This window comes from Trachemys scripta, chromosome 23 (assembly GCF_013100865.1).
Source record: "Trachemys scripta elegans isolate TJP31775 chromosome 23, CAS_Tse_1.0, whole genome shotgun sequence".
Classification (NCBI taxonomy): domain Eukaryota; kingdom Metazoa; phylum Chordata; order Testudines; family Emydidae; genus Trachemys; species Trachemys scripta.
In genome coordinates, this window is record NC_048320.1 from 1,425,157 (window position 1) to 1,442,191 (window position 17,035).

Sequence of the window (17,035 nt, forward strand, 5' to 3'; positions counted from 1 at the left end):
GGTGCTATATCATGGGATGAGGAAGCTGGTCTGTGGTTATGCACAGGATCGGAAATCAGGAGATATGGGTTCTAATCCCACCTCTGTCACAAACCTGTCCTTCGGCAAGTCCTTTCATTCCTCTACTTTGTAAAATAGAGATAATATTCACCTAGCTCATGGTCAGGACTTGTGCAGCGTAATGGGCGAGTGCGTGTAAAGAGCTTTGAGACCCTGGGTTGGAGGGGAATAGGAAGGTGGGGCGTACTATAACAGGCGTGACCGGCGGGGTTTACAGAGCACCCAGCTCTGGGCGCTGCTCATCCTTGGCTGGGCAGGACTGACAGTTGGAGGTGGCGAGGCAGGAGACCGGACTGGTGTGGTCTGGGGCAGGGGACTGCAGGGCTATCACAGGTATTCTGTCTTCACCGATGTAGCTCCCGAGCTGGGGAGGGTCCCTGTGGCACTCCCCCGCCCCCATGCCCAGTGTGTGCAGCACAGCACTGCGTGAGGAGCGGTGTCTCTCTGAGCCTGGCACGGTGGCTTAGCGTAGTTCCGTGCCCTAAAGAAGAGGGCTGGCTGTGAGTTCTGAGCCAGGCCAGTTCACTCACTCCCACTCAGCATCGAAATCCTACCGGATCCTGGCAAACGTCCTTTCTCCAATTCCCCTCCGACTAGTTCCCGGGGGCAGGCGACCTGGGCAGCGGGTCGTTTCCAGAGAGCGAGTCTCTCTCCCTGCCCTATGCAGCTGTTTCTCATGCACATCTCAGACCCCTGCAGTCTCCGCAGCGTCCCGCTCACTTGTGGGTGCTCGCCCGGGTGTGCACACATTGCATCAGTGCTCGGGGCTGTATTCTCCTCCATCGTCTGCGGAAGCTGGGCCCGAATGTCTCCCTTTCCCTCCCTCCTCGCAGGAACGATTCCAGGTCAAGAACCCCCCCTCTGCGTACATCCAGAAACTGAAGAGCTACTTGGATACGGGCGGAGTCAGCAGAAAGGTGACCTCCGATTGGCTGATTGCCATGGCGGTATTATCCTCCCCCTTTTATTCTCCCCTCTCCTTTGCTTCCCCTTAGCTTTTGTACCGCAGTTGAGAGCTGAGGTCCCCGAACTGGGGTACGTGCGCCCCAGGGGCACAGGAGCTGTTGGAAGTGGGGTCCGGTAGCAGGGTGGTCTGTCCTCTGTAAGGGGGAGGGGAGCCTGGACCAGACAACCTCTTTCCAAGCCATGAGCCCTGCAAGGACACCGGTATTGCAGGGCGCAGCACACTAGCTGGAGGTTGGGGTTAGGTGTCCATCAGGTGCCTACCTCCTGGCTGGCTGGCTCCCAGGGGGAGAGGGAGAGCAGAATTACAGGGGAGCAGCAGTCCAGGAGAGAGGTTCCCTGGGCTGGGACCCAGAAGAGAGACTGTGGGCTGGGGAGCCTGCCTAAGTCACAGCACAGCCCTTAGGAGAAAGGCTGTGGAATCCCTTGGCTGCGAGGAAGGTGTTTAGTCCAGAGACCAGGGCAGAGGGAGACCCGTGGGAAAGACGCTCCAGAGAGGGCAGGGGCTGGCAGAGCTGCCTGGCTCAGAGGAAATGGGAAGGGAGCCCTGGAAGGAGGACGAATCGGAGCTGGAGCCGCCTGATGCCAGATGAGGCCCCCACATTTCCAGCTCCCTATCCCTCCCTTCTGAGCCCTCCCTGCCCTTTTACACGCCCACTCCCTCACACCCCACCACCGCCCCTTCCCACAGTCTAACCTCATTACAGCCAGTGGGAAACGGGAATCTCAGTTCACAAAACTTTTCCTGATTTCAAGAACATTCCTGTTCTGCATCGAGATGAAACTGTGACTTTTTGAAGTTTTTGGTGTGGAAAAACCTCAGAGAGACCCCCCCCCCAATCCATCCCAGAATAGCCAGTAGCCTGAGGTCAGGGCATTCCGCGGGATGTGACAGCCCCAGGTCCCAGGGCCTGTTCTGAGTCAGGCGGTTCTGGACTGGGGCTCCGTCTCTCTCATTTTGACTCGAAATTCCATCCTGGGCCTGAGGACCCTTCCTTACAAAAGTTTAATGGAAACTGAGACGTTCCTGCGAAAAGTTTTGGATTTAACAGATCGGCATTTTCTGATGAAAAACCATTTAGTCAAAAAATGTCTGTTAAGGCCTAAAATAAGTGTGCACAGAAAGGAGACGCTGGCATGAGGGGAGATACGTGGACCAGTAACGCTGGGAATCGCTGCTCTAGAGGTTATCTGGAGTTAACACAGGTGGTAAAAGAGAAATGAGGCTGCAACCTGGCCAGTGATGGTGCAGATCTGTCTAACGCCCCTTTGCTTTTTGAAACGCAGTTTAAGAGGCGAGTGCAGGAGTCCACACAGGTGCTCCGAGAGCTGGAGATCTCGCTGAGGACCAACTATATCCGGTGAGTATCTATGGATCACGTGCTATTGTCCAGGGTTAGTGCAGGAGACTGTCTCCCTCTAGTGGCCACTCTCACCCTGCAAGTGATAGGGCTTGTGCTTTGGGGGCTGCAGGTCTGCGTTGTACTTGGCGGCTGTGCCAACAAGGGGGGTTACACTCTTGCCTGCTAATCACTGCAGGCCTGCAAGGAGGAGGGGCTGCTATCAATGCTAGCCGGAGGTCTGCTTTGACTCCAGCAGCAGAGCTGCTGTGTTTTTGAGTACAAAGGTCCCTGGTTCAAGACCCGTCACTCAGTGATGCATTCCTGCCATGCGCCATCTGCTGCTCTCCTCTGCTTGGCTTTCAGATGCCATAATGGTCGTGCCGTGTCTGGAGGGGGGTGAGCACTGTGGGGAGCTAGGGACGGCCCCACTGAGTTTGCCTCAGTGCTACCATCCCACTGTGAAAATCTCATGACTTTGGTGATGAGGCTTTCATGGGCCCCTGGCTGTCTACCAGCCCCATCTGGCTCATGGAAGATCCAGAACAGGTGCAAGTCTGGGTGGAGATGGGACCTTCACTCCTCTGATGGTTAGAAAGCGTTGCCGAATTTCAAACCTAACCTTGTTGATGGGCAGTTTATATCCCTTTGTTCTTGTGTCCACACTGGCACTTCTGTGGCCCCATGCTTTGTGCAGAAGCCTCTCTGAAGGTACCTGGAGTGCAGTGTGTGACAGGCTCTCGGGATCAGACCCAGGCTGGGTGGGAATGGGCACTGAGGCCTGGCTGGCCCAGTGTCTGCGCTGCCAGGGTGACCAGGTCTAATGCTAAATCTACCCCCGTGCTGTGGGGCAAACCCACTGGGTAGTGCTCTGGCGAATGGGACCCAGCACTGATCTGAAACGTCCATACTGTCGTCTGAGCATGGAGCAAAAGCAGATGGGCAGTGCCCTTCCCTGATCGTGGGACTGGGGCTGTCCCGTGCCATCTGGGGCCTGGCCCAAAGCTAGTCACGGCTCAGAGCGACGGAGGCAGTTTGGGCGGGTCCTGTTGAGAGCAGGTGCCTGCCTTCTATCCGTGGCATGGGCAGAGGAGCGTGGATGGGGTGCGGGTGACGGCAGCCAAACAGGAGACAAGCGGAGGGGTTTCTGGGAGAGCAGGAAGGCGGGTCTGGGGGTTCAGGCATTGGGCTCTGAGACTTAGGAAACCTGGGGGCAATTCCCAGCCTTGCCACAGACTCCCTGCCTGGCCTTGGGCGAGTCCCTGCACATCTCCGAGCTGCCATCCCTGGCCTGCGAGATGGGGTGGCTGGCAGTGCTGGCATGCCTGACCTATGGCTCAGTCTCGTGGGGGAGCTCTGAGACTTTCGGGGCCAGGACGGAGGGACTTGAGCTCTCAGGAAAAGAGTAAAAGGCTCCCCCTGGAGCAGGGAACCTGTGAATAACCGTGTGGTGGGGGAAGCAAGAAGAGGGACTGCTGGCTGCCCCCGGGGGACGCAGCCATGCAGCAGGGCCCTGATGGAAAGTGAACCTTTCTACTCCTGTGAAGCCTGGCCATGCATCCGACTGGGCCAGGCTGACTCGACACCACCCATATCCTCAAAGGGCTGCGTCCTAACTCTGCTGTCCGCCCCGAGCGTGGGGGCCCTAGGCCAGTGGGGAGAGAGCTGGGATGGGGGGAGACGCAGCCCTGCCCTTCCCCACAGCTCTAGGAAGGGAGCAGATTACTTAATCCCAGGTCTGTGGCTAATGTGTGAGGGGGGCAGAGCCAGCGTGCTTCCAGCCCACCCTGCCACTGCCCACTGGCTCGTGCAGAGCAGTGCTGGGTGAGCTGGCCCTGGGCTTCCCGTTACAGCTGGGTTCAGTCTGAGCAGGGGTAGCCACAGGGCTGGGCCGCTCCGGCCCAAGGGGAGGGGAGGGGGGAGAGACGCTCTAGAAAGGAAGCAAAGGGAAGAAAAGAGAAACGGGCGTGAGGATGGGGGTGCAGCTGGGCCATCCCTGCCTGATCTCCCTGGCTAACGCACCTCCTCTCCCCCAGCTGGGTGCAGGAGTTCCTGAACGAGGAGAACAAGGGGCTGGACGTGCTGCTGGAATACCTCGCCTTCGCCCAGTGCGCCGTCACGTAAGTTGCTGCTGAGCCCTTTGCCCCCCCCGGGGAGGGGAGGGCAGGGCAGGGCGCTGGGACGGGTGCCGTTTCCTCCACTAGCGTCGGCCCCGCGTCAGACCAGCGCCGCAGTGCCAAGCTGTAAGCACGCGAGTCGGACCTCTGACTTCAGGCCTAACGTGGGAGCCCTGCCTGAGTGCCATGCTCATGGGAGCCCTGGCTCTGAACTTCGGCCACTTGGCTAGACTGCCTCTGCGTCCCTCACTAGCAGCTTGTGAGCGGGGGCAGGCGGCCCCTTCGCTTTCTTTACAGCTCGTTGGGAACGAGTCCCTGGAAGCAGCTTCCCGGGAGGGCAGGGCCAAGATCCACAGTGTGGGGCGGCCCACGTCTAAGCCATGGGGCCTTCCGCTAGTGCCCCAGTCTGTGGCCTCTGGCAGCAAGGCGTGCCAGCCCCTAGCGCAATAGAGCCCCGCCACGGGCAGCTCCCAAGTGTGGGGCAGCGCCCTGGCCTAGACCACAGGTGCCAGACTGGGGCCCACAGGGTCTGGCTGCTCACCTGGTGCTGGTGGCTCCAGCCTGTCACGTTTCATTAAAAGAGGCTTGATCTCCACGTGCCCTTCCCTGAAGCAACTTTCCCACGCACACGACAGCATGGGACTGTGCATGGGAGGGGAGGGGCCACACGAGCCTGGCCCGTGTGACATCAGGGCTGGGGTCCCAGCTCTCCTTGGGAGGCCAGCGGGGTCTGGGGTGTGGGAGCGGGGCGCCCTCGGCTCCTTTTGCCCACGAGCAGGTTTCTGAGAGCAGAGGAGTCTTGGACTGAGCAGCCAGGCAGAGTGAGACCCAAGGGCTGGGAGCTGAAGCCAGACAAACTCCGACTAGAAAGGAGGTGCCAGTTGCTCACAGGGAGGGTGATTAATCAGTGGAACAGCCTCCCTAGGGACAGGGTAAATTCTCCATCCCTGGGAGTGTTTCAATCCAGACCGTCCATCTCCTGACAGCTCTGCTCAAGCCTGGCATTTTGCCAGGCCATTGGGGGTGGCCAGGCACCTTGGTATCTAAAGCAAAGTCTCATCCCCCTCCCCTTCAGGGTCCAGTGTGCCGTGCCCGCCTCTGGGGACATGCCCAGCTCACAGAGCCGCAGGGCTAGACAGCACCGAGATGCAGGGGTGGCACTGAGACCGTTCTATGGTACACGCTGAGGGGGGCTGCACAGATTTTGGCTTCAGAGACGGGGTTGCCAACCGGCAAAGGCTGAGAAAGATGCTCTAGCTCAGATGTGCTGGCACCCCTGTGCTAGGCGGGAGGACAGACATCGATGATTTTATCTGGCCTTAAAATCGATGAAAACCCCGCCTCGCGGTTCCCCTCCCCATCCCCTTGTCTGTCCCTGTCCTGGGTGCTGAAATTTCTGCAGCTTGCAGAGATCTCCCTAAAAGCCCGTCCGTCCGTCTCCACTCCCTCAACCTGCTGCCTCAGGGCTGGCCCCTGGCACCCAGGGCCGGGGGCTGTGCCATTAACAACTCACCTGGGACGGATGGTTAAACTCCCTGAGCTCGGAGCCCTGTGCCCACATGGTCTGTTTGCACTTTCTAGGCATAACCATCCGTGGTGGCATTGCTGGTCCCTGGGGACATTTGTGGGGCCATGCAGGGCTGTGGTGGCAGCAGTACCTGCCCTGAGGCGTGTGTGGCTCTGGCTGGCTGAGTGGTAGCGTGGGGCTGAGGGGGGCAAGCTGGTGTGGGCCAGTCTCTGCAGTCCCAGAGGAGTGAGGGCTGGGCAGTCTCATCCCGCCCCTGGGCTCGAGTGGTGGGGGCCTCTGCCGAGGAGCCGTGAGATACCTATGTGGGGGGACCTCCTCTCACTGTGCTCTGTCACTGGGTCTGCCCTTCCCCCACCACTGGCCGGGATCCTGCTGCCTCAGACGAGGCCTCACTATATTCTGCTGACTCACACGTCTGTCTTCACGTGTGTGGCTCCAGGTACAATATGGAGAGCGCAGATAACGGGAGCCCGGGCTCTGACAAGGGCAAGTCCCCGGACAGATCCATGGAGGACCTCAGCAAGAGCAACTCCTCGTCCCCCACACAGGGCTCCTCCAAAACGAGGAACCTGACTATCAGGTAACACACGCAGCCAGCCTGGGACACCCCATGCTGGAGCCCATCAGCTCCAGCCCTGTTCAGAGATACTGGAGGAGAGGCCAGTGCCAGGGAGTTCTTCTGGCCAAGCAAACAGGCTGCAGCTCGTGGGCCTGATTCTGCCCTGGGCCAGGAGGGAGGCGCCCAGCTCCCACTGGGGAAGAATTACATCTCTGCACCCAATAGAACATCAGCCCCCTCGTGGGAGCGCCCGTGGCACCATTGCACTGTGGCCTCTGACAACTCTTGACACTCACAGCTTTGTCTCACTTGCTTGGGCGCTGACACGCTGCCCAGCTGGAGTCAGTACAGCCTGGAGTTGCTGTGCTGAGGACCCCGCCCCTCTCCCCATCAGCTTTCCTTGTTTGCATACCATATATTTAACTCGGGGCACTCCATGCTGCAGGATGTTACTGAGGCTAATGGCTTGTGAGGGTCAGGGAATAATGGAGCCGGTTGAAATTTTTCACAATTAAAATAAAAATAAGTTTAAGAAAAACCACCACCCAGAAATAACTGTCCAGCACCATTCCTCGAGTTCTGAGTGTTGGCTGTGGCTGAGTGACGCTTGCACAGCAGGGCCAGGGCTATAGCCACTAGAGGACCACCCGAAACTGCACTGATCTGATGTTGGCCAGAAGGCCAAGTGTGTGTAAATGATAATCTGGGGGGGGTCTCTAATAACTGCCCCCTAAACTGATAAACATGGAGCTTGGTGACCCAGAGAACAACTGTACCTGAATTACACCCCCAGCCCCGGCCCCAGGAAGCACGAGCTGTCTAACGCAGGGGACCTAGCGCCAGGAATCCAGGTTCTGTCCCTGAGAAATTCTCATAACTACTTATCTGGTACCAGTGGCCTCTTCTAACATGTTTCTCCTCAGCAGCCCCAGGTGGTCGGGAAGTGCATTGTCCCCATTTCACCCAGCTCAGGCACAGCGAGACTAAGCGATTTGCCCAAGGTCACACAGAAGGTCTGTAGCAGAGCAGGGAATTGAACCTAGTCCCCTGACCACTAAAACATCCCTCCTCCCCGACTCTGCTCCTGACTCACCATGTCCCCTCCCGTGCCTCAGTTTCCCCATCAGGATGCTAGCACAGGGTAGGGTTGTGAGGCCTAAAAGGACAATAGGTCAAAATCTTGTGGATCTGAAAACAAGGTGAAATGTTAAAAGTGGACGTTGAGGAGCTTTGCCCCCCCCACGTCCAGGCTGAATCGGCCTGGTTCTGATCCAGATTGACGGGAGGCAGTTCTAGTTCAAAGCCCGCTCACCTCATGCGGCTCTGTGCATGCCCGTTCCCCTCCCACATTCTAACCACAGGCTTCTTTTGCACGCTTCCCTCGGGCCGTGTCTCACGGTAGGTAACCAGGGCTCGCTCTCGGGGATGGTGGAGATTTGGCTCTGCCGTCTGCCCCAGTGTTCCTGGTGCTTGGGGTCAGGCTCCGGCATCGCTTCCCAGTTCCGTTTCTAGTCATGTGTAAGGTCGTCCTATGGTGCTGCTTCACGCTCCCTATGTGCGCAGTCGGCCCTATTGTTACTCCTGTTATCCCCGTGGGGCCAGCCCTGTCACGGGGGTTGGGGTGGGAGCTGGAGTCTGACCCCACTGGTCCTGTGAGGCCAGCCGAGCCACGCGGGCAGCAAGCCGGAGTCTGATCCCGTTGGCCCTGTGGGGCCAGCCCAGCCATGGGTGGCAGGGGAGAGCCAGAGTCTGACTCCAGTAGCACTGCGGGACCTGTCTAGGGGGGGGAGAGTAGAATTGCCCTTTTGGGTAGCGCTAGGCCTGCACAAGAGGTGCCGAGGGCCTATTTTGGCCTGCGGAGCCGTGGCCACTCGTGGTGATGTGCAAGGAGGAAAGAGCCTGGCCTCCCCCCCCCATCCCCGGGCGTGTTTGCAAGGCTGGCAGCTAGGAAATCACCTAACCACAGCACGCTGGGCATGGAAACCAGAGAGACGATAGCCATGGCACCCCGGGCACTTTGCCAGCTGATTTCCAGAGCAGAAATACCCCTTAAGAATCAATAGGGACTTACCGAGTTCCCGGCTCACCCGGCTGCTACCTGCAGTGACTGCTCAGGAACCCAACCCAGAATTACTGGCGTAAAGCCCGTACATGTGCCCCTGGAGACGGTGCCCTTGCGGGCTGCGGGGCTGTCAGCATGTGCCATCCGCTCTGAGGGGTTGAGATGCGAGGGAGCAGCCGATGGTGCAGTGACAAGGCAGGGACCCTCTTTAGGGACTGGCTATTTTGAAATGTGACCATGGAAAGGCAAAGGAAGTTCCCTGCATGCAAAGATTGGAGGTGTGATGAGCAGGGCCTGGTGGTAAAGTAAAGGAAGATCCAGGCCCTGGGCCCTCTAGCAGCCTGTAAGAAGAGCGTGGTGCTGAGTGCACGGCCTGGCCTTGCTCTGCTGCTGCGTGCTGGGCACTCAGGCCTCCTGGCCGTCTGCCTGTGCCCCGGAGAGGCCGCCAAGCCCCTGCCGTTCCATTCCGCCATGTGCCTCCATGGAGGGCGCATCCCCATCAAGTACTGTTTCTCCCTCCTGTCCTGCAGGCTGTAATCCTCCTTCAGGTGCTGCCACTTGAACCAGCAGATCCACACATTCTTTCAACAAGTCCACCCAAGCGTTCCCTCCAGCGCCCCTTGGAGCGATCAGGAGAGTAAACCCAGGCCACCTATGAACTCCTATGCGCCCCGGTGAGCCTCCCGCAGCCATCCGAGATCACCAACGCACTAGGGTGCAGACTGGGCCGGGCCAACGCCCTTTGCTCTCCCCGGCCAGCCCCAAGGCAGAGCCCAGCCCACTCAGTCGTTGGCCTGTCTGCCAAGACAGCCCATGGGCTGGGGTGTCTGGGGCTGCAGACTGTGGACGGATCAGAGGGGACCCCGTTCCCAGTCTGAGCCAGCCAGGCCCCCAGCCGGTGCTTTCTGTAGCTGTGCCGCCTGCCGAGTCTTTCCCGGGCTCACCCACTCTCTTCCTTTGGCTCAGACTCAACCCGGTGCACAGCAGGAAGGCACTGCGGAACTCGCGCATCATCAGCCAGAAGGACGACGTCCACCTCTGCATCATGTGCCTGCGCGCCATCATGAACTACCAGGTGGGGGCAAGGCAATGGCCCGAGCGCGGCCCTGCAGGCAGGGCCACCCAGCGGATTCAGGGGGCCTGGGGTCTTCGGCTGTGGGGGTCCTTCCGCTCCGGCACCTCGGCGGCGGGTCCCGGAGCGAGTGAAGGACCCACCGCCGAATTGCCGCCAAAGGCCCGGAGCGGAAGAAGCTCTAGGTCTTCGGCAGCGGGTCCTTCACTTGCTCCGTGTGTTTGGTGGCACCAAAGGACCTGCTGCTGAAGACCCGCCAAAAACTCATGTGGGGGGCCCCCGAAAACTCTCATGGGGGCCCCTGCGGAGCCCGGGGCAAATTGCCCCACTTGCCCCCCGCCTTCCCCCGGGCGGCCCTGCCTGCGGGGGACCAGGTGCTGGTCCCAGCCAGCGCGATCGCCAGAAAGGCAATTCCCTGTGGGGTGGGAGACTCCTGTGCAGAGAGGGGGGCTTGGGTCCTGCTCCGTGCGGCTGTCCAGGCACCGCAGAGCAGAGCCCCACCCCTCTGGGGCAGGGAGCCCCTCGCCCTTCCCAGCAGCCAGGCGGGGAGAGACGTGTCTGGCATTGTGATCTCCCTGCTTAGCTGTGAGCCACCCCAGGGGGCCTCGCTGACCCCAGCTGTTACCGAGTGCTGCCCCTCTGGGATGGTCTCAGGGAAATCACCCCGCCCGACGTTGGAGGGACCTCAGAGGCTCAGTGCCAGTGGCCTCCTCCATTTAATCTGTGGGGCCCAGCAGGAGACAGTCCCGGGAGCTCAGATGGTGCTGGGGACCTCTCGCCTGGCCCTTGGGCAGTGAGCTGTTTGAGTCATCTCCAGCCCAGGCCAGCGACCTCCCAGTCTGAGGGGTGGGGGTGAGTGCAGGTTCCACCCAGCACCCCGGGGCAGTGGGTCCAGGGCGGGCTGTGCTGACCAGAGGGTCAGTCCCACCGCGTGGGGGCCTGAAACGTGAACGTTATTGAACAGCCACATTCCTGCCTCCCTTTCTCCAGCACCCCCCTTTCTCCTCTTCTCCCCTCCCCTCCAGTTGTGTCGTCCCTGCAGCCCCTCCTGATGTCCCTGTGGCTCTGAGCCTGGGGGCCTTGTCCATGATGGAGACCCCTAAGTGCTGTGGTCTCTCTCCTCTTTCTCCATGGCATCAGCTGCTCCGCACTGGGGTCCTTGTAACTGGCCTGGCTCCGCTTGGTGTGTCAGGTCCTGTGGGGGCTGGCGGGGTGGCAGAGCAGCTGGCAGGGGGCTTGCCAGCACCTTGGGCGGGATGGGCCTGCGATCCGTGCCCCTCTGGTCCTGCCCAGGTGGTCTCTGCCTTAAAGACACACAAGCATTTCAGAGGGCATGTGGGGGAAGGGCGAGGCGTGGCGTCCGCCCCAAACCTGCTAACACCAGCCTCTCCCCCTAGTCTGGATTCAGCCTGGTGATGAACCATCCAGCCTGTGTCAACGAGATCACCTTGAGCCTGAACAATAAGAACCCAAGGTATGCTCCCCGCCCCTCTTCCTTGGGGTCCCTGCTGCGCCAGGCGCTGTACAAACACAACAAAAAGCCAAACCCTACCCCAGAGAGTTGACAGGCTAAGTAACAGATGGGGGAGCACCAGGAAGCAGCGAGGCAGGACTGGTCAGCATTGGCCTGGCTGTGGAATCGCGGCAAAGGAGGCAGCTTTGCTGACGTTTCGGGGAGCTCCCCGCAGCGCGCAGAGCAGCACGGGACGTGTCGTTTGAGAGGTTAACACATGGGCGATGGAGGCTGGCAGGGGGCTGACGGCTCTCGCTGTGAACGGGAGCCCATAGGGAGGGGGCATAGGCCGTGGAGGGGCTTGTGAGTGAAGACCAGCAGCTTGTGGCTGGTGCCACAGAGAAGGGGCAGCCCCCGGAGGGAGTCAGACCCTGTGTTCTCCCCGTAGGACCAAAGCCCTCGTCCTGGAGTTGCTGGCCGCCGTGTGCCTGGTCCGAGGAGGGCACGACATCATCCTCGCTGCCTTCGACAACTTCAAAGAGGTGGGTCCCCCAGCGACCAGGTCGGAGCCGGTGGGGCCCAGGAGCCAGCTGGCCCTGGGGATCTCAGAGCCCCTGCTGTGGAGGATGGGGGCAATAGGGGTGGGGCCTGGCCGAGGGGTGGGAGCCAGGAACTCCTGCCTCCTAGTCCCAGTTCTGACAGCAACTCTCAGTGCAGCTCGGATAAACCCCTGTCCTCCCCTGATACCTAGCTGCCTGCTGGGCTGGGCTGGGTCAGGGCCGAGGAGAGGAGACGCGCCAGGTACTAATGAACCGACGCTCCACGACTGAGCAGCCTGGTTCTGTCCCCTCGGTGCCGTCTTGCTGTGTCTGTGCGTCAGGAGCTGGGGAAGCCCTGCTCAGACACCTCCCTCCCCTGCCTCCTGCGCAGGGCTGCGCCCCACGGCCCGTCTCTGGGGCTCTGGCCAGTCGGATAAGTAAACTGGTTTCTGCTGTGGGCGGAGCCGAGCTACATCCCCCCTCCCACACGTTGTGCCCTAGGCGTAGGGTGCTGCACGTGGCCGGCCCTCCCTGGGCCAGAGCTGAGCAGAGCATGGGGGTGGGCCCGGGAGGGGTCTCTGGGAGCATCATGGAGCACATCTCTCTCTGAGGAGCCCCTGCCTCACCCCTTGTGGGCTGGGTCCATGAGGGGCTGTCCTTGGCGCTGATGTAGTGCTGAAGCAGCGGGACCCCCTCTCCTCTGCAATCCCACATTCCTTCACAGCCCCACTCCCTGGAGCCTGTCCTCCCTCCCCCATGCCCGGCGGGCACCCGCACACCAGCCAGCCCCTCACCAGCTCTGTGTGCTTTGGCTCACGCTCCCCTCCCCTCCGCAGCGTGCCCTGGCTGGCAGAGCTGGCGTGTCTCTGGGGGCAAGGACCTCATGCTGTAGCCAGGATGGGCAGAGGCAGGGCATGACTCTGCTGCCAGTGCTAGGGCAAGAACCAACCCTCCTGTCATTGCTGCCTCCTGGGAGCCCCCAGCACCGGCTGCGGCTTATCTGCAGGTGCGGGCGTTCGGAATGGGGTCAGAGCGTGACCTCTGCCCTCCGTGGCTCCCTGCCCAGGGCTGACAGCTGGCCCGCGGGGGTGTCGGATGGACGCCGTACTGAAGGGTTCCCGTCTCTTCCTCGCTGCGCCGGCCCTTAGTGGTAGCAAGGAACAATCCAAGCTCTTCTCTAGCCCCTTCTGCCAACGATCTCAAGGTGTTTTCCAGACACTGATGTATTGACTCTTGTAAACCCTATGGAGGGTGGCCATGGTTACCCACCCCGCTACACATGGGGAAACTGAGGCACAGAGTGGGGAAAGGACTAACCCAAGGCTCCATGGTGAGTCAGTGGCAGAGCCAGGAATGGACCTCAGGTCTCCTACTCCCTGTCCCTGGCTCTGACCATAGGCCCTTGCCTGGAAAGCTGGTGATACAGTGTAACGCCGACAGACCCCGGTCATCGGCGGGCGGGATCGAACCGGGGACCACTGGAGCTTAGTGCACCAGGCTCCACAGCACGAGCTAAAAGCCAAGCGGCTCGTCACTAAGGCTGTAGAGCAGACTCCTTCATCTCTCTCTACGTGGGCTCGGTGCCCCACCCCCAGGAGGTGTGTGGGTTACACCAGCATGGTATCTCCGCCCAGGGCCAATCTTGCCCTGCCCCCATACAGCCAGGAAGGGGGAAGTCTTTTAGAAGTTCCTAGGGGAGTTAGGAGCACAGACCCATTGGCTATCAATGGGAGTCGGGCTCCTAACTCCCTTAAACATTTCTGAAAATCTCCCCCAAATGACCTTAGAGCCAGCCCACAATCCTTCCATCCCACTCACATTTAGCCTGCCGTCCCTGGGCTCCTGAAACCGTCCCTCTTGCTGTTGGGGTTTGTAAAATCCCCTGCCCCGTGGCGTCGCAGCTCTGAAGGAAGGGGATGTCGTCCCTTTGAAATGGCACAAGGGCCCGCCCGCGCCCCCTGCCCAGCTCCTCTGCCAGGCTCTCAGGGCTGGTTCTGCGCTGCCAGCCGGGAAGTTCTCGCAGGCGTGGCTAGTGCCCGGGTGCCGCCGGTGCCTCCCACTGGGCTGACTCGGGACAGTTCTAATGCGACCGGGGATGGGATGGGGGCACGTCATGCAGCTGTGGAGATTCACCTCTCGGGGGGGAAGGCCAAGCACGTGGGAAAGCTCCCTCCTCATCTTCCCGCCCAGATTGCTCCTGAGTGTGGTGCTGCTAATGGTGGAGAGCGACGGGCAGGGGCTGTGCCAGTCGTGGGTACACTGTATGAGCTCTGCCAGTGCCCCCCTGTCCTGCTCGGCAGCCCCAGGCCGCTTCTAGCTGGGCCCCCAGCCTAGCCCTGCCCCCCAGCCTAGTCCTGCCCCCAGCCTAGTGCTGCCAGTGCCCCCCGTCCTGCCCGGCAGCCCCCGGGGCCGTGTCCTGCTGCTGCCCTTTGCTGCTCTCCCTTCTCCCCGGTGGGACAGAACCAATGTGCCAAGGGCCCTGCCCTGCGGCTGCTGGGGCGAGTGGCGGCTGTTCCGGGCTGGGAGCGTCAGCGAGACGATGCTCAGGCAGGGCTGGCAGTGCCTGGCAATCAGCTGCCCCAGCTGTCGCTCTGCTGTAACCCTACAAGGGGCTCCAACAAAGGGGCCGATTGGGTGACACGGGCTGCAGGCTGGATTGAATTCCTGGGCGCAGCAGCAGGGAGCTGGGCGGAGGTGAGTGGGAGACGGGAACCCAGGCTGACATCTGAGCGATGAATGGAGGGGAGCGGACCTGATCCCTCACGCTGGAGACAGGCCAGCGAGCCGGAGCACGGTCTGCAGTAGTGGGGGCTGTGACACGGGGGGTTCTGTTGGCTCAGTGACTTGGGTTTCAGTTCGCTAGCATGTCCGTTTCAACAGCTACCTGTGCTCTCTCCTATCACTGCATCCCAGTCATGGCTGCGCTTGGAGCCAGGACGCCTGGGTTCTATTCCTGGCTCTGCTGCTAGCATGCTGGGTGACCGAGGGCAAGATCATTCCCAGCTCCATGCCTCAGTTTCCCCATCTGTATAATGGGAATAATAAAACTAACCCACCTCAAAGGGGGCGTGAGGCTCCAGTACCTATAGAGTGAGCTTCAGCTGGAAGGTGCCATCCAAGGGGAATTGGTACTAATTAATTAATGTATTGATTGAGTTCTCCGAGCCCCTGCTGGCACTGCAGGATGGGCCATGGGGGGCTCACAGCTCCATGGCAGGGTCCCATCCCTGCAGGGAACAGTAGAGAAACGAGAGCCAGGGAGCAGCTGGAGGAAGGTCATTGTTCACAACCCCCCAATTCCCTCCCCTATCAGTTGGCTCTGGCCAGGGCTGGACTGCCTGGGCCCGGATCCTGTGGTGTCCTGTGGCCCGGGCACTGCCCCTGCACTGCACAAGGGTAGGATGGTGCAGGCATCGCTAACCAGAGAAGTCCTGCCCAGCACAAGGCCATGTCTCTGAGGGCCAGACCCTGCCCACGTCCTCATGCCCTGGCGTTAGGCGAAGGACCTAGCGCTGGAGCTGGACCCAAAGGCCCCAACCTTCACGGGGCCCTGTTCTGAGCTGCAGCGTCTCTCCTGGTGGGGAAGGGGCCTGGGCAGGACCGTGATGAACCAAGGAGGCTGCTGGACTCAGACGCACCCTGAGGTTCTCTCTGGCCCTAGCTCCCAGCCCACCCTGCCTCATGTCCCCATCCTGGGTCTCCCCAGGGCCTGGCCCAGCCTCCACCAGGCTCATGGCTGCCCACTGCACTGCATTGGCCTGACCCTTCCTAGGAGTAGCTGAAATGGACTGAACATTTCCATCCCTCTGTAGCCGGGATCCCAGGAATCTCCGCGTGGCTGCCTGCTGGTGTGCCCCAGCCATGTCCACGTGCATGGCTCCCTCTCCCCTCTGGGTCGCTGCCGCGGGGCAGCAACACATCGGCTTTATTGAGCCGTCTGGTCAGCTGGGCCTGGTACTAGTGGTAGATCGATGCCAGTTATTGGAGTTCCATCCTGGGCCGAGTTGTACTGCAGCGTCTGGCAGCCTGCTCACAGACAGGGCCCCATGCGCTGGGCACTGCATGGTCCCTTACCTTGGGGAGGCTTTGACCTCCTGGAGTAATGTAGCGGGGGGAGGAGCTGGAGATCCCTTGGGGAATCTACCCCTCCTTTTCCCCCAGCTGCCTTTGGCTTCATTTCTAGGAGTGCCCGGAAATCTCAGTCCCGCAAGCCCTGGAACAGAAGCCGGGCTGCCGAGAGCTCAGAGCTGTGCGTGCTGCGCTCTGAGCTGAAACCGGCTGTGGTGAGGGGTGGGGCTACACTGGGGCGAGGCCAGTGGAGCGGGGTGTCTGCTCTGGCACACTTAATCATGCACATGCACCCCTCTCACGTACACTCGTTCCGGGCACGGCAACGCTCCCACTCCCCTTTTGGACTGTGCCTGGCAGCAGGGCAGACACCGTACTGCTCTCTAGGGCAGCAGGATGTCACCGTCTGGATGGCTTCTCTGCAGGGCAGGGAGCAGCCCATGGCACAGAACCCGCCCATGCTGAGTGGTCTCTGCTCCTGCCCACAGGTCTGCGGAGAGAAGAATCGCTTTGAGAAGCTGATGGAGTATTTCCGAAATGAGGAGAGTAACATTGACTTCATGGTGAGCATTTGGGGTGGGGGGGCCAGGCAACCCCCCTCACCTGCCCCATCCCCCAAACCATCCATAACGTGCTGCTGCCTGAGTGTTTGGGGCTCGTGTGATGTGAAGACTTGGCTGGGTTTTCCATCTGCTTAATGCAGGAAAGAGCTGTTTGCAGCACCCCTTCCTTCCGCCTGTCACCGTAGGTGGCCATGTCCCACTGCCCCTGGGGTGGATCCAGGGCTCCACACATGGCCATCGGCCCTCTGTTAAACCACACGTGTGTGGCGCTGAGGAAAGAACCTGTAATCTCACTCCCAGGCCTCTGCCACCTGAACTACGGGTGAATCCCATTTGGTGTCAGTAGTAATAGGGCTTTTAGTGTGCATAGGCATTAAACCACTAGAGGGCAGTAGTTTACATATTGCACTCTAAGCCCCTTCAAGTCTGGAAGAGCTAGCAGGGGGCTGTTCCAAATGCCATGAGCCCCACTGACTGGGTCTTTGAGGCTTGATTTTCCCTGTGTCCAGCAGCTGTGTTGGCTCTGGGCTTGCCGCCTCTCCTCCCACTAAGCGTGGCTGTGTTCAGGATACAGCCGGGTGACACTTTTTTGGCAAATAGTAAATTCACCATAAAATTCCTTTTTTGGGGCACTGAATTCGGGCCAAACACGGTGAATAGTTTCAGGCACAAAAAAACCTGAAAGCAAGAAAGATTTAGCAAATGTCTAAA

The 17,035-nt window shown here is 60.4% G+C and overlaps 1 protein-coding gene across 5 annotated transcripts in view; it reads left to right on the top strand.

The window, feature by feature from the left end:
* The window catches only part of FMNL1 (formin like 1), a 59,134-nt gene that overhangs the window by 26,595 nt on the left and 15,504 nt on the right, over positions 1-17,035 (top strand). The window contains exons 3-10 of one of the 5 annotated variants that reach the window (XM_034756064.1): positions 894-1,007; positions 2,311-2,384; positions 4,400-4,483; positions 6,448-6,588; positions 9,596-9,704; positions 11,099-11,175; positions 11,603-11,696; positions 16,250-16,324. In XM_034756064.1, the coding sequence (XP_034611955.1) occupies positions 894-1,007; positions 2,311-2,384; positions 4,400-4,483; positions 6,448-6,588; positions 9,596-9,704; positions 11,099-11,175; positions 11,603-11,696; positions 16,250-16,324 (768 nt within the window). Of the gene's footprint in view, positions 1-893; positions 1,008-2,310; positions 2,385-4,399; positions 4,484-6,447; positions 6,589-9,176; positions 9,304-9,595; positions 9,705-11,098; positions 11,176-11,602; positions 11,697-16,249; positions 16,325-17,035 lie in introns of those variants that run through there. The other 4 variants (XM_034756065.1, XM_034756066.1, XM_034756067.1 and 1 more) reach the window with 4 other exon arrangements.